General features: G+C 33.3%; 1 protein-coding gene across 6 annotated transcripts in view; it reads right to left on the bottom strand.

Annotated features, from left to right (window-relative positions):
* Positions 1 to 783: 783 nt before the first annotated feature.
* The window catches only part of Cdc50 (cell cycle control protein 50A), a 74,460-nt gene continuing 49,238 nt past the window's right edge, over positions 784 to 26,005 (bottom strand). For 2 of the 6 annotated variants that reach the window (XR_011334319.1, XM_069837524.1), the window contains one exon: positions 17,559 to 21,308. Coding sequence is in view for 2 of the 6 variants with exons in the window: in XM_069837524.1 (XP_069693625.1) it covers positions 21,248 to 21,308 (61 nt within the window). In the remaining 4 variants the exon portion in view is untranslated. The other 4 variants (XM_069837523.1, XR_011334323.1, XR_011334321.1 and 1 more) reach the window with 4 other exon arrangements.

The following is a 26,005-nucleotide window of genomic DNA, read 5'->3' as shown; positions in this document are numbered from 1 at the left end:
ATTTTTAAGTGTTTACAGATGAAGCCTGGTTTCACCTGTCGTGATACATTAGTTATCAAAATAACAGAATTTGGTCATCTCAAAATCCGTATACAGTGAAAGAAACAAAATTGGATCCAGAGAAAATAGGAGTGTGGTGTGAACCCTGAATTCATTCATTCGTAGTGTTCTGTTCAAGGGCAGGTTTTTCACTGCAAGTCCAGCATTCTCCAATCTTTCCTATTTTCCGCCTTCGTCTTATTATTGGTCCTATTTTTTTTAAAAGAACAATTGTTCTGAAGTTTACTGTTCCAATATTCTGTTTCCATTTATTGGACAGTTAAATTTAATCAAGAACAGCTGCTAAATGGTATTATTTAACAGGATAATGCTATGGCTCACATATGCCATGTGTCAATGAATTTGTTAGGAGACATTTTCGGAGAGAGAATAATTTCGTGAGGACTATGACCTCTGAGATCCCCTAATTTTACTCCACCCGATTATTTCTTTTGGGATGCTGCTAAGTCGGTAGTAGGCCTATATCAAGACTACCCTAAAGAATTGATCATCTAAAATTGGCAATAAGAAATTAAACAAATTCAGTGACAAAATAAACTTCAATTGAAGTGTTCCATAATAAAAGAAAACGTGTGGATCTACACTTTCGACAGAAATTTTCATCATCTTATTTGAAAAGGGAAGTTCACATTATTATTATTATTATTATTATTATTATTATTATTATTATTATTGTTATTATTATTATTATTATTATTATTATTATTATTATTATTATTATTATTATTATTATTATTATTATTATTATTATTTTACATTCTCTCTTTTACTGATTTTTTTTAAATTCACTTCAACCAGTCCATCACTGTCCCAACACCAAAAAGGATTTTTGTAATCATTCGTGAATGGTTGTTTATGCTAATGCTAACACAGAGCCAGGCTTACCATCACACTCCTCGTATCTAGTGGCTTCTTGTTTATTCCACTACTGTAGAGCGACTGTACATGGGGATAATGAGCGAGCCTTAGATGATGTAGCCACAACTTGGGAAGTTGATATTTTATAACCTCTGATGCTACAAGACAAGTCGACACTGCAATCTAGTTACATGTGATCACTCCTACAATACACTAGTAAACTACTGTCTTGCAACACCTGCTAGCAAGCATGGTCGTGCTGAGCTCGCCCTTTGCTCGTTTTTCATGAGTTGAGACTGCCTGATGTAGATCATTATGAAGCAGTAATAGGTAAAATATGAGTTGCTCTTCAAGTTCATCGCTGCACCTAAATATAACAGGATATCAATATAAGGAAATTGCAATGACTTGAGTGTTGCCGAAAAGATTTACATGTTTCTTGGCCAAATTAAACTGTAATATTGTAGGATATATCGACCTCACCAATGGTCCAATTACGCTATGTATTAAAACTAATATCTCTTAACTTGAATCTAAAAGATTCTGTAATAAAAGCACTAAATCCGAAACTATGACAGCACAGTGTATTATCACAATGGCGTAAAGCTATATTTACTAATAAAATAATAAAATTAATAGACTTTGTTAAATTAAAAATTACATGAAGGTTTAGCAGGAATACTCACAATAAAAAAAATAAAATAGGAAACATTATGATTACACTAATTCTATCACACGTGACTTTTAAAAATATATTACTAGAAAGAAAATGTACTAACTTCAGAAGTCAGAAGTGTCTTCCCTAACCCTGTCTCTCATTGATTACAAGTACAACTATTATAACTACATGATATGTTGCAGCAGGAACAGTTACACTTCAGTGTTAGATTCAAGAACAGCAACACCAAGAAGAAATGGCGAAAGAGATCCATCTTATTAAATATGTTATTATAAAAATATTAAAGGGGGTTGTGAGGAAAGACACTGTGTGCTCAGTAACAAGGAAAAAATGGAAGCCCCTCAAAAGACAACTTCGCAAATAAAATTACCAATTCCGAGACAATTTCTACAGTACCACCCATTGCATTACATCCTATGTAAATCTGGCACATAGGTACCTAAGTTACAGATGCAATATTAAATTTACTTATCTTTCACTAAAGTACAGTATTATAGTCATAAGTAGAGTACTTAAGTTGCAATAATCTTAGAGATACAGAAAATTTGAAGTGTTCTGGAGATGGAGAAGAGGCAAAAAAAAAAAAAAGCCTCCTTCTTCAATTATTCTTGCATGGTACTCCTAAAAGAAACAATCTTAATTTGTCTGTTTCTTGAATTATAATGAAGAAAGTTATAATAAGATGTTAGTCTCTAGGAATAGGTGTTGAGACTACTGGCAGTATTCCGAATAGTTCCCAACATCATCATCTGCAATTACTCTCTGAACTGTGGCCATACTGTAAGCAGAAGAAAAACAAGTTGATGAAAAACTCAACAATATTATTTTATAGTCATAACTAGAGCCCGGATGTTTGGCAAAATGCTTTTTATTACTTGGTTGGTATATGTGAGGGTTATACAGATTTAAATGCGCTTTCACATATTTAGGAGCGATAGGGGCACTTTTTATTTTGTTTTTCTTTTTTCTTATTTAAGCTCTTGCTGCTTATTTCAAAAAAAGGAGTGCTTATTTTCACCTTTCAAAATAAATTGAAAGTTTATTTATTAATTTGATATTTTTGCTGTTGTGTACTGCACCAACAATTTTTGACAAGTTATGTCATGTGTTTCCTGTACTTTTTGAAGATGATGCTACTTCAATTTGTGACATGAAAATATTTCTCAGTAGCTTGAGTGTCTGTAATAGCGCATCTTTCATAGCAGTCCAATATGCTAAGTTGTTCGAAATTATCACAATTTATTGAAAAAAAAAAAAAAGGAAGGAAATAATAGTGATATCTATGAAACTGTCTGTTGAAAAAACTGTGTCCCAAAATGGAGCTGTTTCTTGTGAAATGGGGAGTGTAATAGTGAAAAGTGCGAAGGTGTAATGTATAAAACTGCCTTAAAGGAAATAAACAAATCTGCCAAATAGGTAATGGAAGGTACGTTTGACAAGTTATGTCATGTGTTTCCTGTACTTTTTGAAGATGATGCTACTTCAATTTGTGACATGAAAATATTTCTCAGTAGCTTGAGTGTCTGTAATAGCGCATCTTTCATAGCAGTCCAATATGCTAAGTTGTTCGAAATTATCACAATTTATTGAAAAAAAAAAAAGGAAGGAAATAATAGTGATATCTATGAAACTGTCTGTTGAAAAAACTGTGTCCCAAAATGGAGCTGTTTCTTGTGCAATGGGGAGTGTAATAGTGAAAAGTGCGAAGGTGTAATGTATAAAACTGCCTTAAAGGAAATAAACAAATCTGCCAAATAGGTAATGGAAGGTACGTACCTAATAAGACAGTTGTGGTACGCAAGTCCGTCTACACGAGCTTGCTTCAAACACACTCCAGTTATGTCATATGTGGTAAAACGATTTCTTTTTCTGTGGTAAAACTGTTCTATCCAATGAGTTTAACATTCGAAACTCTAAAAATTTATTTTTAGTAATGTGCAACCAAAAACAAGGTGTGTAGCATGAATATCATAATTAGCTGATAAAATATATTATTCTTTTTCTTTTTTTTTTTTTAACTTACAGTGCCGTTTCATGTTTTTATTGCCTTTTTTGCCTAGCTAATATGCCCTTTTTTAATGTAGCGTCTTTTCATGTTTTAATTGCCTTTTATGCATACATATTTTAAGTAAGTTTATTATAAATGCCTAAATATCCGGTCTCTAGTCATTAACTTCTCGAGTATCACTGTAGCTTGTATGCAAAACTATGCTGTAATTTCTGACAAGATAAAAAATGAAGACAAATGGAGAATGTTGATGGATTAGAAGTCTGGTATAGTTGAGGGAGATAGGAGTACTACAGGAAAAAAATTTCATGAGCGAATCTTGTCCACTACAAAAATTCTAGCCAATGTTGTTGATGAAAATCAGGGTCCAGGAAAGATAAAATCTTATTCTGGTATTGAGCTACTAACGTACCACTAAGCTAAGAGTATCAAACCCAATAAAAATTTCACTGATTGTATTATAATACTGTATTCATCTATTCCAAACAATTTCAGATCATTTGTTAAGTAGGGTATTAACTTACTAGGAGCAGAATTCTAAATTATACAATGAAGTCAAAATCTGCAAAAATATCACATGTTTAATGATGAATGAAGGCAAACAAAATAATAAATAATGGAATGATTTCAAACTTTTCGGTCTTTCATTCTCTTTTCCTTTGTCCGTTCTCGAAATTCATACGTCTTCATATCAGTATATCAATAGGAAAATAAAAAATAAACCTTTTCACAAAGGCTTCAGTTTTTGTTATGCAGAAATTTTCTATGACTAAATATTTCTACCTTCTAGAAGCCCTTTTCTTTGTTTCTTTCAAATATGTGCATTTATGGTAATATCTGTCAATTGGAACAGCACTTACTGCATTAGATAAAAGAATGAGAATTTCATTATTGTTACGGTACTCATTAACAATAAAACTGTCATCAGCATTGAGTTTTCAAATTACTAAATTAAAATTGTATGTGTTTGAATAATTAGTACAGCTCTTTACTAAAATCTAAATTAAGCATACAAAAAATAATTCAAGAAACCTAGGAGTTTGAGGCAAAATGTTGCATTTAACCTGTCTTAAATTAATATTAATGTAATACTCCAGTCGCCCTGGACAAGCTCTGCCTGTTTCCACCCGATGTGCCTTCTAAAAGCATATGAACTATAGTTATTGTAGACAATGTTTCCAGGATCGCAATCTTCATGTCCAGATCTGCGTGGATCTCAAACAGCAGCTAGAGGAAGACGGTTTGCTGAGAATTTATTTTTCAGTGACGAGATGATGTTTCATCTGTGTGGTGAAGTGAACCATCACAATGTACACATTTGGAGAAAATAAAATTAAATCATGTAGTGATGGAACATGTCCGTGATTCACCTAAAGTGAAAGTCTTGATTTTCTTTACGAAGTCAACTGCCGTTGATATCAAATTACCTTGACATTCTCCAACTGTGGTTAATGTCACAATTATAGGAAAATAGCAAGGACTTCATTTTCCAACCAGATGAGGTTCTGTCACACTTCCATGAAAATGTTCGTAATCATATGGATGCTAATCTTACCAGTTGTTGGATTTATTTATTTTAGTAGGTTATTTTACGATGCTTTATCAACGTCTTAGGTCATTTAGCATTTGAATGAGATGAAGGTGATAATGCCAGTGAAATGAGTCCGGGGTCCAGCACCGAAAGTTACCCAGCATTTGCTCATATTGGGTTGAGGGAAAAGCCCGGAAAAAACCTCAACCAGGTAACTTGCCCCAACTGGGAATCGAACCCGGGCCACTTAGTTTCGCAGCCAGATGCGCTAACCGTTACTCCACAAGTGTGGACCAGTTGTTGGATTGGGCATACTTCTGACGATGACTCTCCTCTACTTTCCCGGCCTCCACGGTCACCTGACCTAATCCCTTGGAAGTTTTTCTTATGGAGTTGCATCAAGGATTGTTAGTATGTGTTCTCTATTTCAGGAAATTTATCAGAGCTGTGACAAACGATCATGCAAAGGGTCAGGTGCTATTGACTGTGAGATTTTGGAATATGTGTGACAGGAACTTGATTACAGGATTGACGTCTCTTGTGTCAGCAGGGGTGAGGACCTCTAAGGTTACACAAACTTGGAGAGTTTCTATGTCTGTTGACATGCTTCAACAAATGTGATCATTCCAGCTTCTGTACTACAAAGTGTGGATATCCCGAAGAGACTTATGAATTGCCCCATATATATCACCATTTTTTACTGCTAAAGTGAACACTCTAATTTAAGTGTGTGGTGCATTTTGACGATATCTGTAATAGTAAAGAATATATATCTCTGTGCACAAAATGAAACATATGTTACTCCCAAATATATAATGATCACATCCCTATATTCCATCAAATTTATATTCAAGATTATACACAAAAAGAAAAGAAGGGAGTGGATTATTAGACAAGTGACTTTACATTTCTGCAAATTAATAATTGCTTTCAAAAGGTTCATAGTTCTAAACTAAACCCAGACACTTATATACCAATTTATAATTCACATAATAATAATAATAATAATAATAATAATAATAATAATAATAATAATAATAATAATAATAATAATAATAAATAATAATCGTCATCATCATTACTACAGCCCTGTATGAGCCTCAGCTTCCTTCAAGATCTTCTTCCAAGACTCTCTATCACTGAAATCATCTACCATTTTTAAACTGCGATCATATTCATATCTTCCACCATTCCACCCAACCATCTCAACCTTTGTCGTCCTACACTTCTTCTTCCCTCTGGTTTGCATTACAATATCCTTCTGGGTAGTTCTGTTTCTCCCATTCTTTTCACATTCACATGTCAAATCCAACTCAATCTTGACACTTTAATAACAATTCAAACAATAATAATAATAATAATAATAATAATAATAATAATAATAATAATGGGAATATAATATTGCAATTTTATGCAGTTTTAGATGTACAGATTCCCCAAAATTATTAATACATACATAAATTTGAAAGTTTAATTGAATTTATTCAAAAATATTTTTTGTATGAATACATGCTCAAGTCAAAATTCAACAAAATAATAAGGTGACGAGTATCCTACTAAGAAGAGTTGTGACATGATCCTGTGACACACAAATCACATGCATTAATCCCAATGGACAATTTATTATAAATTGTTGAGTGCACACTGCTCACTTTCTTCATGCTACATGTTTCAATTTTCGATTATGGAAATGGCTACGCAATGCCTATTTTTGCTGTTAATTACTTTCAGATTGGTTCAGCCTGTTTCTTATTGAAGTTGATCCATTTCTTCAGTCTCTTTCTGAAATTTCGTACTGCGGATTCTAATAATATAGTTTAGGAAGTTTCAGTTTAAGTTCAACATATTTTGAAGAGTAGACTGTGTGTTATGTCAAAATGAAATTATATTATTGTTTGTTCCAATTGTGTTTTTGCTCCAAATATTTTCATTCTGCTTTCTTGATATTCAAATACTCTTTCAAGTTTAAGTTTCTTGAATATTATAGTCTTCTTCCATAAGGCAAATTTTACTAGGAATGCAACCGCATCTAGAGGAATTTATTATTTATTTTATGCTAGTAAAATGCATATTGTATAATGTTAATTTAGTTTCATACCTGTTCTCAATTTTAATTGCTGTGATTTACTGATGCGAGTATTGAATATAAGCAAACTCTGACATGGCTCATATTCATTCATAGTTTTAACAGGCTAACATGATTGCATACGGGATATGATGTAATTGTGGTGTCGCAGTTAGTATCTTAATAAATTACATGATTAGAAATCACGTAAACTTACGATCTAACAGCTACAATCTCATTTCATCCTATCATATAGTTCCTTTCCAAATGAATCATATCACTCATGTCATTGTCATTGTATAAACATCGATCAATTTTCTTAATGGGTCCAGTATAAAGTGACCAGATGTCCTACTTTTGGTCGGAGAGTCCCTTTTCAGTCATATTTGTCCCACAAAGTCTCTTGAAGCAGTTTAATCCTCCTGTTTTCACAAAATTGGATGTTCCATTTTACGAAAAGTAATGCTCGGTAACATTCGAAAAAGCGTCCATCTCCCTCTCCTCTCTCTGACTCTGAGTATGGCTGGTCGAAGCTTGATGACTTTAGATGGCACTTTTGAAACATGTCACTGATCCTAAGAATACAATGTGAGGCATCAAACCATGCTGAATATTGTGCAGTATAATCTCTCATTCTCTCTCTCTCTCTGAGACTAGTGGTCCTGTAGAAAATGTGCTTTAGCTAAACATGGTATGGACCTTAAAAAGTGTAATATCTTTGGATGCTTTGAAATATATATTGTTGACCAATAGACATTTCACCAAGACCTGGCTACAATTTCATAATTTTCTGAAATCAAATTCCAGCTTACTTCATAATACAATACATGAACTGGCTATACTGGTTAATATGAATATTTTGTGTGGACTGGTATTTTTTGTGTAGTATTTCGATACAAAAATTATAATTAATAATACATTTACCATTGTAAAAATCATTTATAGAACAATTTTGCTACTTTAATGTTGTGATGAAACCAATTATTTATATCGATGCTAGTCGCATGCACTGTTGTCCTGCTTTGACTTGAAAAGAATCTGGTCACTTTAGTCACGCAGGATGCTGATAAATAGGGTTCACTCTAGTACACCGTACCCTTCAGTTGGAGTTTTTTTTCCAACAAATGAGGAATAATTTGATCAATGTTAATTATAGACACCTACTGCCAGTAGCCAGAGTTGGTGTGGGGTCAATATGTTTTGCAGAGCTGAGTCTTGTGCAACTGGTATTGATGACTAGTTCATTTCTTTCAGTTTTATGGATTTATGGCTATGCAGTTTAAAAGAATGTTATTATTATTACATCATACACAAATAGAAGTACAGTGTAAATCTAACCACGTGATAATGAGACCATTTCTGGCTCTTGTTAAAAATGTTGTATCTTGGCAAGATTAAACATATCTTACTGAACGTATCTTAAGACATAATGCCGAAAGTAAAAATCTGTCTGTTGTGAAATTTAAGAACACACTTACTATGTATTTTGTCAGCAATGAAAATCTATAAGAGATCAGCACCCATCTGGCAATAGGTATATGCCAGAGATGGGCATCGTGCCTCACTTGAGAATTTGTGCCTCACTGACCTTCACAGAGCTTATCGCTCAGAGTGACATCATCTTCACAGTCCCCGTTCCTCTCTCACGTAGCTCCTAGGTGTGGGCACGTTCTATATCAGTTTCATAAGCAATATCAGTGGTGGCATAATGGCATTATCAAAGCAGTGTGTACGCGTTAGAAAACGATTATTTCATGAGAAATGGGAGGAAGAGGTTTTTTGCTGTTTAGAAGGGGAGGACATACGATGTATGTTATGCTCGAAAATCCTATTAGGCATTAATAAATTTAATATACAACGACGTTACTCCTTATGTCATAAAGAACATGCTGAATTAGATGGTAAGACAAATTAAATGTTATTTTTCGTACTATTCCGAAGAAAATTTATGATCTTAACATTTGCATAGTATACTAAATACGACATTATACCTTAAACACACTGCATTAAAAGGTAGCCTACGAGGAATTAAATGTTGTTTGTACGTATTATTTCCAAAAGAAATTTATAAAAAAAAAATATCAAATGTGCGTAGAAAACTAAATATGATTTTCTGAAATTATTTTAGGTCGAGAACGTGCAAATCTATTAAGTAATCTTGAGAAACACCAGAATATTCAAGAAAATAAACATAGACAACGTGATGGAATATTATTGGCTAGTTACGCAATTTCTCGCCTGTGATTTAAATCAATTCAGTGACGGAGAAACAGTAAAGAGGTTTATGATTAAAGCTGCTGAATTAATTTGCCAAATTGAACAAAAGTTTTCGAGTCTCTCACGTTAACCAAGCGCTTTCCTAATAATTCGCCACTGACTGCCTTAGCGATTACAATAAGGTGACGCAGGTCACAGCAGTTTATATTTCCCATCCTACTCTGCAGTCTCCTCTCCTAGTAAACAAACTATTTCAAATCGAGTGCCTCACGTAACCGAAAATTGTGCCCATGTATGGTATATGCCATTGCTGTAAGTCTTTAACCTAGACACGTCCTACAAAAAGAATCAATCCAGACCTCACAGTATGGCCCTCCTAAGTGTACCATACATTATTCAGATTCGTGTAAAGCACTGGAGACCAAGACTGAAATGTGGGATGTATATTGAGAAGGTGGCCACCTTCTGGAATTGAAACACCTCGACCAGGATAGAAATGAATTTTATAAAGTGGCTAGAAGGACCCTGATGCTTGATGGCAAAGGGGATGACAAAGAGAAAGAAGAAGAAGAAGTAAAATATTCATTTCAACAGACAGTGCTCTAAAAAGGGCAAACATTCTAGAAATACAAAACTTTCTTACTAAATACAGTATGTAATGGATTAATTATATGGTCAAACCACTTCTTAAGTGCTAGCAAGAAATAAAATGTCATATTAGGTCCATAAATGAGAATTTAGAAAATATATCAGCATTAACATAACTACCAATCAGAGTGGTAGAAAAATTGGAAATTTTTTTAGTCCAAAGATTTCATATATTGAAGAATGACAAAATAATTTCCAAACTTATTTTCTTAGCATGCAACAAATCACATTACTGGTGCTAGATTATTCACTGAATATATCCTGTTGTGCCGAATGTCATAGAGCAGTAGTCCCCAACCTTTAGAATGTCACAGACTCTTTGAAGCTCATATTACATTTTGCCGGACCCCCATAATGTTTTGTGTAATTCAGGCTGGTAATCATATTCTACTCATTAAATATTTGCATAATGTAGTGAATTAAACGTCCTTTATAAATTGACAGCGATATTGAATTTCAGTTTTAGCTTTTGAATATAATCTGAAAATATATAAATACAAAGCTATTTTACGTTATATCATGTTTTTGCTGTGAAAAATAAAACAAGTTTTTTTAGGCTTAACGTAAGGTTATAAATGGGATGATTTATGAAGTTAAACCAGTTTTTAAGACTTACCATAAGGTTATCAGTGGAATAGTTTATGTTGTTTGCGAAGTCTAGCTCATTTATATTGGAGTGTAGGCTTTCACGGCCAGCGTCAATAGTAGAAAAGTTTTCCGGGCTATGAGGCCGTGGTCTGTTGGTTGTGAGACCAAACGTTTCGTTCACTGCTGCGGTGAACATCTTCAGTGGTGTCTATTGCTGGTGCGGCTGGTTCTACTGCGTGTGCCGATTACAGTCTGCGCTGGCTGCATCGTTGTATATATAGTGCGGGAGGGGGGGGGGGGGCTTGCTGTTGTCGCCTCGGTCCGCGCTCGAATGTGCTTCGCGGGCGGGTTTGCTGTTTTCCACGCGCTCCGCGTCCGAGGTTGTGTTGTTTAATTGTGCTACGCGGGCGGGTTTGATGTTGGTTTTCCTTAATGCCGGATACCAGGCCTTGTTAACCTTGAGGCCTTCTTCTTTTCGATTGAAATTGTTGTTATGTTTATATATTTCAATTGCCTCTCGGTGTAGCCTCGCGTAGAAATGTGGTGTGTCGCTACACCGAGAGGCGATTGAAATATATAAACATAACAACAATTTCAATCGAAAAGAAGAAGGCCTCAAGGTTAACAAGGCCTGGTATCCGACATTAAGGAAAACCAACATCAAACCCGCCCGCGTAGCACAATTAAACAACACAACCTCGGACGCGGAGCGCGTGGAAAACAGCAAACCCGCCCGCGAAGCACATTCGAGCGCGGACCGAGGCGAAAACAGCAAGCCCCCCCCCTCCCGCACTATATATACAACGATGCAGCCAGCGCAGACTGTAATCGGCACACGCAGTAGAACCAGCCGCACCAGCAATAGACACCACTGAAGATGTTCACCGCAGCAGTGAACGAAACGTTTGGTCTCACAACCAACAGATCACGGCCTAGCCCGGAAAACTTTTCTACTATTTCTAGCTCATTTGTAGATAGTCTTAAGTCGCAAGTCGCCTCAACCTTAAATTTAGTTACTTATATATTTCTTCTTCAAGAAGACAAGAGTAGAAAATGTACACTCACACAAGTATGTCGATACAAATAGCATAACATCCCATAATATGTTGTTGTTTAGTCAACTATCCAAAGACAGGTCTGGACCCCACAAGTGACACCAATAAGGTAGGGTGGCCAGTTCCTGTCCCTCTGGCATAGTAAGTGTTGCATTTAAATTCAGGAAACATCAGGATACATGGGTGGTACATGCAACAGAGACATTGTAGGAAACCAAATTTTCAAGCTCGCACCAGGAGATAATTCTATTAATTCTAACAGCCCCTCTACTTTTTTGATAGTCAAACTATTGTTTGTCATAAAGAAGAGATTTTTTTATACAATTATTTTTTCCACTGAAGAAAAGAAAATACTCCCTTACTTTTAATGTCAATCAATGAAAATGTTGTTCATACTTTCAATGATACTGAACGAGGATTCATCATCATGTGTTGCTAGAAACTCACTGAGAATGAGAAATGAATCGCATTCTCGATTGATAACTCAGCAAGACCACAAGTTTAATTTCTTCATCATTGCTTAGTCTTATTCTGAGCTGTGAAAGTTAAAAGTTGGACCCTGAAGATTAGAATAAAAAAAAATAATAAAAATATCGGACAGTACACATGACTTGCAAGCCAAGAGAAGTCCCTCAGCCAAAATCATTCCTGTTAAATTCTGTGCCTCAAAATTCAGAGATAAATAAGAAATATTCAAGCAGTCGATAAAAATCAAAGAACTCGAAGTTAGATAAAATACCATTTGGAAACACACCTTGGTTGCAAGGTCCCCTTTCAAATCACCTGCTGACCACAGGTTGGGAATGTTTGTGTAGAATATAATTCAGCTTTGCTTCCTGACGTTGAAGCACAATTATATGAAAGAAGTTCAAGGAAAGGCATTCATGCGCCATCGAGAAATGATACATTTAACATGTGTGTTGGCTGTGTGAAAATATCTGAATTCTTTCTCCTGACATGAAGTTAGTACCAAGTGAGAAAGAAACATTCATGATGTCACCAGAAGTATTAATATTTTCAAAATGGAAAGTCCTAATCTCCTATTGCCATTTAAATTCAGTTACGCAGGTAATTTTCAAGACTTAAAATAAAGTGTACTGGCAAATGAATTGAATGAAACTGTTTCTATGTAATAAAATTGTAAGTGTCAAATAGTATTCAACAAATAATATTAGTATAAAAACATACATATTTGGTAATTTTTATCTCTCAATAAATATACTAAAATGACAACAAATCTTTCGCATAGGAAAGTAAAAGAAGTGTTGAATGTTAAAAAGAAAAATTAACTATCTTTTGATTTGTAAAAAGAAATCAAATATATGCAGGTCATTTCATTTCAAATCGGACAAAAATACTTAACCCAGGAGTAGAATTAGTACGTCTGGCATTTAAATTGCCAGGAACTAGGGGGTAATACTGGTATGCCTGCGTCTGGCATGCATTTTCAAATTTATGATTTTTTATCGAGAAAACAAACTGTAATATTGATGTATATTCTTAACTATTCGACACTCGTCTAATATTCATGGTAAAAATAGATGTCAATATCCTCACAAATATTTTTCCTAGTGGTGATATTTAAAAGTGGCAGCAGAGGGGAATGCTGGGTATTTAAGTACAGTACCACAGGATTTAAAATGTTATGGCTAAAAATTGGTGCTTGGGGATAAATATTATATTAAAAAAATCCGTATTTGCCAAGTATAAATAGAATTTGTAATAAAATTATGCGTGGAGGGGAAAAGATAGCTTGAAACATTTGCAATTTTTATAAATACTTTCGCCCCATATGACACAGCGAGAGAAGTGAACTTGCAACAGAAAGAATCTTACTGTCCTCTAAAGCCTATTGATACTGTATCATAACAGCTACAGTAGCCAAAGCAGTGACTCATGTCCTCACTAGGTTGCTTATACTTATGTACCACATACAAAATAAGAGGACTGCTGTTCTGAAAATTCCGATCAAAGCATCATTTGGGATAGCATAGAACAATTGTATAATATTGAAAAAAAAAAGTGATGAAAAGCAACGAAAACTAGTAGCCTACAGTAACTCTGCCTCAGCCTGCACAGAAGAGGGGGATGGTACACATGACTACATGCAATTTTTCTCATTAAAAATTCATTAAATCTACTGCAAAAACATGCTCTTCTCTCTAAACAGAAGTGTCATGAGAAAGAACTCCAATTTCATAGCTGCAGTAGAAAGCCTGCCTGTACAAGATCTAGTGATCTCTGAAAAGACTGGGGTTTCCTGGAGAAAGGTCATTCAAGCATGCTATTCCCTTATGTTGATGAGTACATGCTATAGTGAATATTTTGAAGTAAAGAATTAGGGGATGAATTATTTTAGAAGACTTGTGACTACAGTCAATTTATGCAATTTGTGAGATGGTCCTCACCTATCACAAACTTTTTGGAAAAGCTCTAAAAGCATTCACCTACTTGTTTCATGCTATGTAAAGGGTAATAGTAGGGAAATAAACATCGTGCTAAGGCCATTAAATTGTGAATGTAAAGAATCTAGAAGATTTTTTTGACATAATTTTACTTAAAATAATGATTATTTTAGATAATATATAAAACAATGTAAAGAAATTATTACACTCCATTTGCATTACACCATTCACTGATAATTATTTTAGTGCCATTAAATATGTGAAAGTGAACTATAAAAAAAAATCACGTTGTAATTAAACTTTCCTTTTTATCTACATTAATTTTAATAGAAGTTTATACAATAAGGGTGCTATTCATAGACATTTCGCAGCACGCGCTATGAGCGTGCTAAACTAGCCCCGGCTATCCACTGGTTACTTGTACAGAATTCAAATCATATCCTATCGCTAACACTGGTTTATGAATACGAAAAACGCTGATCATCCACCGGAAGTCCACGCTAAGAATGTCTATGAATACGGCCCTACATGTCTTGTGCCGTAGCGTCATGGTCTAAGCCCTAACCCATCATGCCTAGGACTCATGTTATGAAATGCGTGCTGGTTCGAGTTCTCACAGGGGAAGGAATTTTCTCATGAAATTTCGGCCAGTGTATTGGACCGGTGCCCACCAAATAATGTGACGAATTTGGACAGCTACAATAGGTAGCAAAATCTGGTTACAAAAATCAGTTACAATGGCTGGGGGGATCATAGTGGTAACCACGTGATACCTCAATTTTGGTTGGATGATCGTTCACCTCTGCTAGGCATGTGGACGTGAGACCAGCAGGTGGCTGGTCGGTCTTGGCCCTTTATTGGCTGTCACGCTATGGATTTTTTTTTTCTATACAGTAAACAATTTGAATTGCAACTTCATTTTCTATCAAAGTCAATAAATTTATTTTGGACTCTCATATCAATTCAAGCAACAAAGCATTCTTAACTGATGAGTATGGCATATGAGCATAATCACTTCATAAAAGTCAGATTCATTCTTAGTGTATGAAATGTGATCCTGCCATAAGTGATTAAATATATAAAGTTATTCAAAAGTTCCCATTTTGAAACAGCTGTATCTTCTGTACATATCAGCAATTTGGTTTCATATAGGTACCATTACTGTTTGGAAGGTTTGTGGTTTTTATCAATGAGTGTTTTGTTGCTATGGTAACTGTGTCATGCTTGTATTAAACAATAATTGTTGTTCAGAATACAGACGGCAGTAGGAAAGTAATTTGAATAATTTTTAAAATAGTTTTACCTTTACATGATATCAAGGTTACTGTCTGGTGTGGCTTTACGTCACATTTCATAATGGGACTGTATTTCTATGAAGAAATTGAAAATGGACAAACAAAAACAGTGCTGGTAACCAGGAGTGATATTTTCAAATGTTGCAAGACTTTGCAATACCAGCATTACAGAATCATGAATTCGAAAACATTGTTTTCATGCAAGACGGTGCTCCACCTCACACACACAATAATGTAAAAACACTATTGCGCAACACATTTGGTGATCGTCTAATTTGTAGGCATTTTCCAAACAGTTGGCTTTCTAGGTCACCAGACATAAATCCAGCTGACTATTGGTTATGGGTAAGGTGACCAGACATCCTCTTTTATCCGGACATGTCCTCCTTTGTCCAGGATCCAGGCGGATTTTTAAAAGAACAAGAAATGTCCTCCTTTTCGTAACTTGTGTGTCTGATATTTTTAAACTATCTGATTTGACGCTTTTTTCAAGCAATTTGCCTGTAGGTGGCAGCAGCAGCGATGAAATATATTCTTTTCCAACGATCATAAATCTCTTTGCTTACAAAATAATATTAAATTCACACTTTGTGCGGCCTTTTTATGTATTTTGATAACAATTATAGTTCCCTTGGCTTTAATATGTAGTTAATTGTAAAACCATTTTATATTATTAACTTTTATCATATGTAATGCTGTATTCAATAGATATTGACATAATTTTAAGTATAATATAAACCTAAGCCTAAATCTAAATCTAAATATATATTTTCTGTCTCTTTAATAATTATAGTTCCCTTGATTTTCACATGTACCTACCTGTAAAATCATTATTATTAAGTTTTATCATAATTATTTTGTAACATTAACATACTTTAAAGTATGATATAAGCCTAAATCTGTACTGTAAATATTGTGCAATAAAATAAATATTGATGTAATTTATGGTATAATATACGCCTAAGTCTAAATCTAAGGACATATTTTCTGTCCTCTTTTTTTGAACAATGTCCTCCTTTATGAAGCTTTGTGTCCTCTTTTTTATCGATGTGAATCTGGTCATCCTAGTTATGGGGTTATCTAAAATAAAAGGTATTTCTTAGTAGACCTACTACACGCGAGGAACTGAAACAGTCAACATCGGATGTCATTGAAAAGATCCCTAGGAATGTGCTTACTAATGCCATTTATAGCACAGAAGGAAGACTATCTCTTATTGAACGACACGGTGGTGGTCATGTTTATTTAATTTTTTCGTGTTTTAATAAAATCCCATTTCTTTACAAAGAAATTGGTGTTTTTATTTTTGTGGAATCTAAAAATTTGATAAAACTTATTACTATTTCAAAATAGGAATTTACTTTTGAATAACCTTATATATGTAAGTACTATCTGTAGAATTTATATTATTCATATGGAGAAAACATTAATAGCATTGCAGTGGTAACAGTGGTGATGTAAAGATTACAGATATTTAAATCCAGAACACCAGAGAATTCTGTGAGTGTATGCAGGTTTTGTAATCAGAAAACCTATATATCAATCACCCAACACCCTCTATAGTAAGGAATTTGTTGCTTTCTTCACTTATACCAGTTCCATGAAGGGGAAATATCTTGATGTGGAACTGCATTCAATATACTGTATTACAGTCAACTAGACATATATCAATGTTAAATCAAATATCTTCAACTTCTCCTGAAAACCTCACAAATATATGTGATCTACTTATGCCAACATTAAATTAATATTGTACTGGCTAAATTGTTTTCAAATATTATATAGAATGTTCTACTTCAGGAGAGTATGACTACCCAAAAGCTTTAAATCAAGCTGACAACTGTGAAAATATAAATTCCCGAAACTCTAGAAAAACTCACAAAGTCAAGATAAATTCGCTTGAAAACATCATAATCAAATAAAAATAATCTTTCGTTCGTTCACTTAGAGAAATTTAATATTTCTTTAAAATTCTTCTACATTTGCTTCTGTTAGCATGAAATTTACAGAAATTACATGAATATATTTTATAATGCAACTAAATGAACACAGCATGTAATACTGACATGAACAGCATGTGTCCACAGATACTCACTTTTCAGATAATTGGTGAACATATGCTCACAAATTACAGAATAAAAAACACTAGTTTACTTGTTTCTCTATTGAGCCTTTATTGAAAGGAAAACCATTTATTTAAATAAATTTAAAATTACAAATAAGACTATGGTACCAAAATAATATGAATGAAGTGAACAGTTATATAATCAATATTTTAAAATCTGTAAACACCTATAACAAGAATTGACAAATCAGTCTGTAAGTGATGAATGCGACTAATATATTAATATAAAATCGAATTTGTGCAAAACAGCATTCAATTCCATGAAACTTATAAACATGCACACTGAGTCTTGGAGCAAACCATTTAGACCTACTTATGATATAAAGGCAATCATTCCCGTTGAACTGGGAGTTACTACTCACAATGCAGAGCAACATTACAATCTTGCAATTATTAAATTGCAACATAATTTACTAGAATGTGTCACTGCAATGTGTAAGTGATGACAAACTAATATTTCATTACTAATGCAACTAGTAATACTGTTCACATGCCATAATACATTAACAAAATACGCATTATAACATACATGAAAAATATAAAGCTAGCAAGAATAAAATTACATTATACTACTTAAGTAATTTAAGCACATTATATACTCCAACAACAGCTGTTTCGAAACTATGACTTTTGCATATCACAATTCCCTTTAGATATTCATAATTGGCACTGTAGCTGTCAGTAATAATGTATGTTGAAAGAAATTATTAACATTTAATATACAGAAGTATTCATGTATAAGATTGAAAATACACATGTTCCGAATTTTTTGCCTACGAATCTTCCATTAGTCTCCTAACTATTCTCAATTTCTCTAAATAATCTAGCAACGAAAATTTTTCCTTTTAGAAACTGTATATTGGCCTAATCTTTATATCATAAGATATCATTTATAAAAACATTTCTTTCTGAAATTCCTGATACTACTGGAGACATTAAATAAAACAATTACAAAAATCTGTAACACCAGATACATATTTTGTGAAGACAACGGAGATTCAAGATTTGTAAGTTGCTTCTCACAACTAGGTTCTTAACACCTACTCCTTATAAATGATAATTATCTTACAACGAAAACATTTTCAGTAACTCAAAACTAGGTCTAAGCCTACATAAAAACTGTACACAAAAATATTCTATAGAAGTCTTCTGCTTATAAAAGACAGTAAATTCTTTTGTTACTTACAAATGTAATCAGAATGAGAGAGAAGAAATCAAAGACTTATAGAAAGAGGTTACTAAAGTTTAATATATTCATGAAAATAATTCTGTAACGAAACCAATGTATTAAATAACATGTGCACTACTGTAAATTACATAAAAATAGGCATATACATACATATATATATATATAATTATAGTGTGCGTGTGTGTGTGTGTGTGTGTGTGTGTATATACAAAAAAAAAGTTATGGCCTATACAGTATTACCTAGGCTGGTGTTCTGTCCAAAATTGAAACCATTCTGCGCATGTTTTCGCCATCATGTTATTAGAAACAGTAGCAGTAAACATGATAGTGTCATGCTTGCAATTTTGTTTCATCTCAGATGTTTTTTATGAATACCATGAAAGCAATGTAAATTGATGTGTTAATAATATGAATTTGCATGTTTTGTAAATACTGTATTATTATATACCCATTAATTTGAGAAAAATTCGTTCTGGCACTGGGAATCGAACCCAGGACCTCTCAGCTCTGCATGTTGAGTGCCCTTTCCAACTGAGCCATGCCGGGACATGATCCACGTGCTAGCCGAACTCTCCTCATTATATCGTCAATGACCTACTACCTGTATTTTAGACATATGTCATATATGCAGGAGCGCATATTTAAATGACTTTATGGCCATATTCAACAACGAATTTTTCTCAAATTAATAGGTACATACATGTTGACTACTAAATAGTAGTCTTGATTATTCAATCGTGAATATAAGTATATATCAATGTTAACAGCATTCAGAAACTGTTGACTATGGCTATAAACTCATTTAAATATGCGCTCCTGCATATATGACTTATATGTCTGAAATGCAGGTAGTAGGCCATTGACATACAATGAGGTGAGTTCGGCCAGCACGTGCATCGTGTCCCGGCATGGCTCAGTTGGAAAAAGCGCTCAGCGTGCAGAGCTGAGAGGTCCTGGGTTCGATTCCCAGTGCCAGAACGAATTTTTCTCAAATTAATAGGTAAATACATGTTGACTATTAAATAGTAGTCTTGATTATTCAATCATGAATATAAGTATATACTGTATTATTATAGTTCATATCAAGTGATGTGCTTTGTAAATAGTGTAAAATGGTGCTTTCCTATGCACAACAACACGTGGCTTAAAGGATCAGGAATTTCTTTTCAGAAGTAAGTACACACACTTTAAAATAATAAAATTAAATTCTGAGGCTACACAGAAATTGTAACATACGTATATAGAACTTAGGTAGTTGTAAAAGTTTATAATTAGGCATCAATCCGTCTTTACAGGTTCAGGGTTATAGTGTTTATTTAATTTTTTTTGGAGGGGGGGAGGTGTTTATCTTGTCATTTGCACATCAATTTGTTTTGCAAGCGTTCGCAATATTATCTTTCATTTTTTCGATTCTCTAAAACTTAACAACAGGCCTATACTGATTATCAAATATTTATTTCACTTAAGAATTTGATTATAAGAGGAACTTGTGTGATCAAGGTGTATATATTTATGTCTTGTGATCTAAAAGTAATGTACTAATGTTATGTCTGCTTTCTATTAATATGACGGCGAGTGCAGCATTCAATTTGTCTCGATTTTCTCGTTCTGCGCAGCTGAGACTGTAAGGGCTTGTGTATGCATGTGTGCGCGCACGCGTGTGTGTGTGTGTCGTCAACTTACTTTTAAAACTCCATAAGTCCAATTTTTTCCGGAATGTCGAATCATGTGTATATTTTAAAATGCGCTGACTGATAACACCTTGTAAATATGTTGATGGTTTTATATTTTATGTATAACAAATGCATAACAGTTGTCAGCTGGTGTATAAAACGAATAAGAAGTTATTTTATTCTTTTATGCAATTTCCTCAAATGCAGGTACAAGGTTTTAAAAGTAAGCCAACAGTGTGAATATATATATTTGTGTGTGTGTGTGTGTATGTAAAATCTTCACAGCTCCTTTATCACATCCCATTTCAGATTATATGCATCAACTGTGTTGGAGATCATTCTGCAACTTAGGGGTAATGATAGCACAAAAAAAGACTACAACCAAATATCACTAATGTTTCAACTACTGGTATGTGCAGAGTGGTGTTTGGATTATGCAAGGCTTTGATTAAATATTCATTACCTCTGAGTTACATAATAGCAACTTCTTTTCTACAATAATTGCACTAACTAAATAGCAAAATAATTCATCAGTTTAACATTTCAGAAAAGAACTGATTTTTTTTAACAAAGGCGTAAGTTTCTGGTGTCTCAACAATTTACCTTAAACATCAAGTTTCTTAATTACAAAAATATCTGTAATTGTGGAAAAAAATCATTATCACTTAATACTAAAATATTGCATTTCTAATTATTTTTAAGGAATTATGTAAGATATAATACATATATTGAAATAATTAACTAATATTCCACTCACAGTGAATATTTCTTTCTTTTATACAAAAATAACAATATGCACATATGAACACAACTTTTAATAGCAGTCCAGAGACTGTCTTCCTGTCAACAGACTATTGCATACATTGTTCTGGTGGCCTCAGCGGAGTCAGTTCCAATAAGAGCCCAGTATACCTGAATAAAAACAACAGTTACAATTGCAGGGTAACAATCATATTAAAATACAACATCTCATTTTTCTTACATGAACTGATATTACATGTAGAGTAATCCTATAATATTTGTAATGACTGAAGTGCTGTAAGCAGGATTATCTCGTGTAATTTATATGTAACAAATTTTGAGTAACTTTTTCAAAGTTCAACTTGTTCCGACCAGGTATCCTTAACAACTCTTAATAAGAAACTGGAAATAACATCGTTTCTGGCTGTGGTGTGTTCTGAACATAAAATGTGGCATATTTTATAAAGATATTGCACAGAATGGAAAGAAGCAGAATATTTTCCATCTCTTTTAACACATATATAAAAACAATGACTAGTTCCTTTCCAATACTCTTTGTACAAGGAAATTACGGACTTCCTATCCTCCACTTCTGAAGAAGTCCGTTTGTGAGGCAGGGACACCTGTAAAGTGGAATTCATTACTGATAAGCAAGATGTATCTATAAAAGTTGCATTTTGACAAGTGTGAGATGTGGTTGATAATCTTCTTTGCAGATCTTTTATTCAGGGATGAGGTACTCGCCACACATTTATAACAAGTGTCCTCTGCCTCATTTTCCATTCGATTTAAACCAGTCTAAGTTAAGATAAGAATTTTAATACTCTTACTACGATTCACTGTCCTCCTCCAAGTTTAAACCTGTGAACATTCAAACTGATGACAATATCAGAAAATCTAAAACACAGCGAGCAATGTGATTACTCGAAATTCAACATTTCTGTACAACTAATTGCAACACACAGGAATGGAACTGCCAACTTCATCCTCCCAAAGTCTTCCTCTGGGCGTGCTGCAATTCATGCTTATAGAATGACATTTTTTCTCATCGAAAAAGAATTTGGTTAAGTGAAGTAACTGAAAAGAAATAAAAATAGCAAAATCTATAAAATTGAATGATATACAATAAAATAAGGAAGTCTTTTAATGATAGTTTATTTAGAGGATTTTGCATACTATGTCTACTTATTTTATCAATGTGTAATCCTGAAATAATGGTGCATCATAATTGTGTATACACTTCCTTGGATGTAGAAGAATCACCATTATCAATAAACGAATTATATGACAAAATTTGTAATTTTACAAGCACTATTTAAGTTACGTGTTGAGAATCTACAAAAGAAATGTTTCTGCAAAAAAAAAAAAAAGTGTGTGGAGAAAGATTAATATCGGTAGGTAAGTCACAAGAATGTTGGACGAAATTTCATCTGGAATGTGTCATAGAATTTTCAAATGTTTATAACAATGTATATTCTGATTCAATTAAAGAACGTCAGGGTTAAAATTTAAATTAGGTAAAAGAGAATTTATACTTAATGATTTTTAAAGAATATAGAATTCAATTTTACGATGTATTTTTTTATCTATTATTGCAATTTAGAAGGAACAAAATGATCAGTTTTGATGACCAACCAATGGAAGCAATATAATATTATATTTTATATTTTGCCGATATACAATTTCAGAATATTTCACAGACTTTTACAACACCAGCAACTACATTGGCCAGCAAACTGTGGATTACTTGACTAAAATTATTATATCATGACTAAACTAAACTCTAATGTAGCCCTTAATGTGTTCAGTGGTGTATATGAAGTGATTATGCAGCTATGAACACTTACTACCCTTACTGGCATAAAATGTACCATGAACCATTATCCCTTGTATGATTTATTTTTTCATCGGAAATTCGGACTTGATTTATTAGTTTTATGGAGCAACCTCCCATTTAAATATTTTAAGTTTTGTGATAGGATATTAGTTAGTCTGTGTGGTTTAAAAAGGGCGCATCAGCGGCTATGGTTATTTGCATCTTTATCTAAAAGTCTTTCAAAAACAAAAACATAAACAATAGCATAACCTGAAAACGAACACGAACTAAACACTTCACATTAAAAGAGGTATGCAAATGCATTACGAACAAGGTGATTAGTAAAATATCATAAAAATAACCAATTCTTAAAGCACACACAGGTAACTGGTAGTGAACTGTTGCCAAACTACGTAGACTTTGAATCTAATTTTCTAATTAACCATGTACTTAATTACAAAATGTATAATAGATATTTTTTTTTATTTATTTTAACGTATTCCATTATCCCCCTTCAATCTTCACAATTATATCACTTCCATCCTGTACATACATTCAAATAATCTGTGTATATTCTGCAAAAATAATATTAGGATGGGGTTGTATGAACAAATTAAGGCCTTATTCTTTGTTCCTTTGTTAACTATGTGATTTGGTGAAAACCATAAAATCACGTAAATATGCAAAGACAAAATTATTAATGTAAACTGGACCTAGAAAATCGATGTAAAAATATCCTTAGGTATCACCAACTAACAGGCAAGCCCTAACAGTAAAGATTTTCCAATATCAGTAATTCAATTTAAAAAGAAATGCAAGTGAGAAGTCAGGTTTTCGAATTTTGTGAAAAATCATTACTTCAATTTTAGTGGAGTATTATCGTTCTTTTTAAAGACAGATGACAAATTTGAATTACAAGAGAAAGGTACTTGTAAAGAATTTAAGGACTCTTTCATTCATGACAATCATTCTGCATGTCATTTGTATCCATGATCTTATCCAAGTACCATATCTAATTCTGGATGCTATCATTTTCAGACAATTTAGGTTATTTTACGATGCTGTATCAACATCTAAGGTTAATTAACATCTGAATGAAATAAAGGTGATAATGCTGGTGAAATGAGTCCAGGGTCCAGCACCGATAGTTACCTAGCATTTGCTCATATTGGGTTGAGGGAAAACCCTGGAAAAAACCTCAACCAGGTAACTTGCTCTGACCGGGATTTGAACCTGGGCCACTTGGTTTTGCGGTCAGATGCGCTGTTACTCCACAGATGTGGACTTCAGATAATTTATCATCAGAGTAACAGATATGAGGAAATTAGCAAATTCTTAAGTAGTTTCCCACTGCTTTACTAGATGATATACTAGTAGGGGAAATGGGAGTACCGAGAAAATATAATCCAGCTCTGAAGTGGTGGAAGTCGTGGCATCCACTCAGAAACCTATTTTCGTCTTCCTTAAAAATCCTACTTTTTTGTGGTAGAATGGAGGTGTGTGGTTTAATATGAAGTTGGTTTTCGTGCTGTGAGGTTGCTCTCGAGCTGTATTACTACAGGACCACAAAATATCAATTATTTCGCTTTTTAGTATTGTATCGACGGTGTTTAGGTAAAAGGGCTTAACCCCCATTTTTTAAATGTGCCTTTTTTTGGTGTAATTAGTGTAATTATTTAAAATTTAATTACAAAATGTGAAGATATGTTTTTTGACAATTATGTTTACATTCCTTCACATAAAGTAACTAATAATAATAATAATAATAATAATAATAATAATAATAATAAAAATAATAATAATAATAGTAATAATAATAATAGCAGTAGTAGTAGTAATAATAATAATAATAATAATAATAATAATAATAATAATAATAATAATAGTGTTAAAATTTAATTATAGCTGTTTCTGAAACATTTTTTTTTTTGTGGGATAAGCCCATTTACCTGAATACCGTCATATTATACTAATATGATTTTATAATTCTCAATTATTGCTCGTTTATTATTTATTTCATTTCATTAACACTACAAGCGTGAAACAAAATACATCTTACAATTTGAAATTATACGTCACATTTAGGGAAGTATATTTTCATATTTTCCGTCATAACTTTACAACACTCTCATCCCACCCCACTTTCTCCTGACTATCTCCTGCTAGGAAAAAAACGACTACCCCATCCCTAACCTCCCTTCCTGATGGTTTACTTGTCTTGCTCAAGCGAGAGCCAACAGTTTGGAGCTGTTCTATTACCTACCACCCAACACCATCACTGTCCACCAAAAATTCTAATTGAGATTCAAACCTGGATCTTTTATGTAATGCTCTAATGGTTATAACATTTTTCTTACAGTACCAAATTTTTATGTACACTGAAAAATTTATCCATTTTAGAGTCAATAAATTGATCCCAACAGAATTAACTAATTTCCTCAGGAAGTAAAATGGAAGAATTTCTTTAGTGGTGTTATTATTTGCTTTGTGCAAGTACTGTTCATCAAAAATAAAAAATATGACCACTGAATTTTTTTTTTCACGATTTCTATTAATACAATCCATTAAATATGTAAAATATGGTTTTCATAGAACATTTAAAATAAACAGGATTCATTATTGCTCTTTCTTTGATTTGTTTTCAAAGTTATACTTCAGATTGTTTGAAGTGAAGAGATTTTTATAAATTTTAATATCTGTTAAAGAAATAGGTATATAATTATTGTTAGAGTTAGAAGATAATCAGAGATACCAAAATTTCGAAGTGTTAATATTTACTCTTCCCTGCCCTAGGAACAAAGTTCATAACATTTCCTAGTGTGTATATTTTATCCACATTTCAAGTACACAAATCCAAATAAATGGGTTATTGAGCTATACTTTCAATATAGCACTTGTATTTAAATATAGTGTGTTCAGATTATCTTTCAGCCAGTAGAATGTGGGAGCTGATGCAGAGCAACTTGAAGGTCACATTACTGGACACACATGATGCTTTGTGTGATCAGTTGAATCCAAGTGCTGTTATCACGTGGTTTGTATCACAATGAGT

This window comes from Periplaneta americana, chromosome 10, assembly GCF_040183065.1.
Source record: "Periplaneta americana isolate PAMFEO1 chromosome 10, P.americana_PAMFEO1_priV1, whole genome shotgun sequence".
NCBI lineage: Eukaryota > Metazoa > Arthropoda > Insecta > Blattodea > Blattidae > Periplaneta > Periplaneta americana.
The sequence above is the reverse complement of the archived record's forward strand: the minus strand, read 5'-3'. Positions and strand labels throughout refer to the sequence as shown.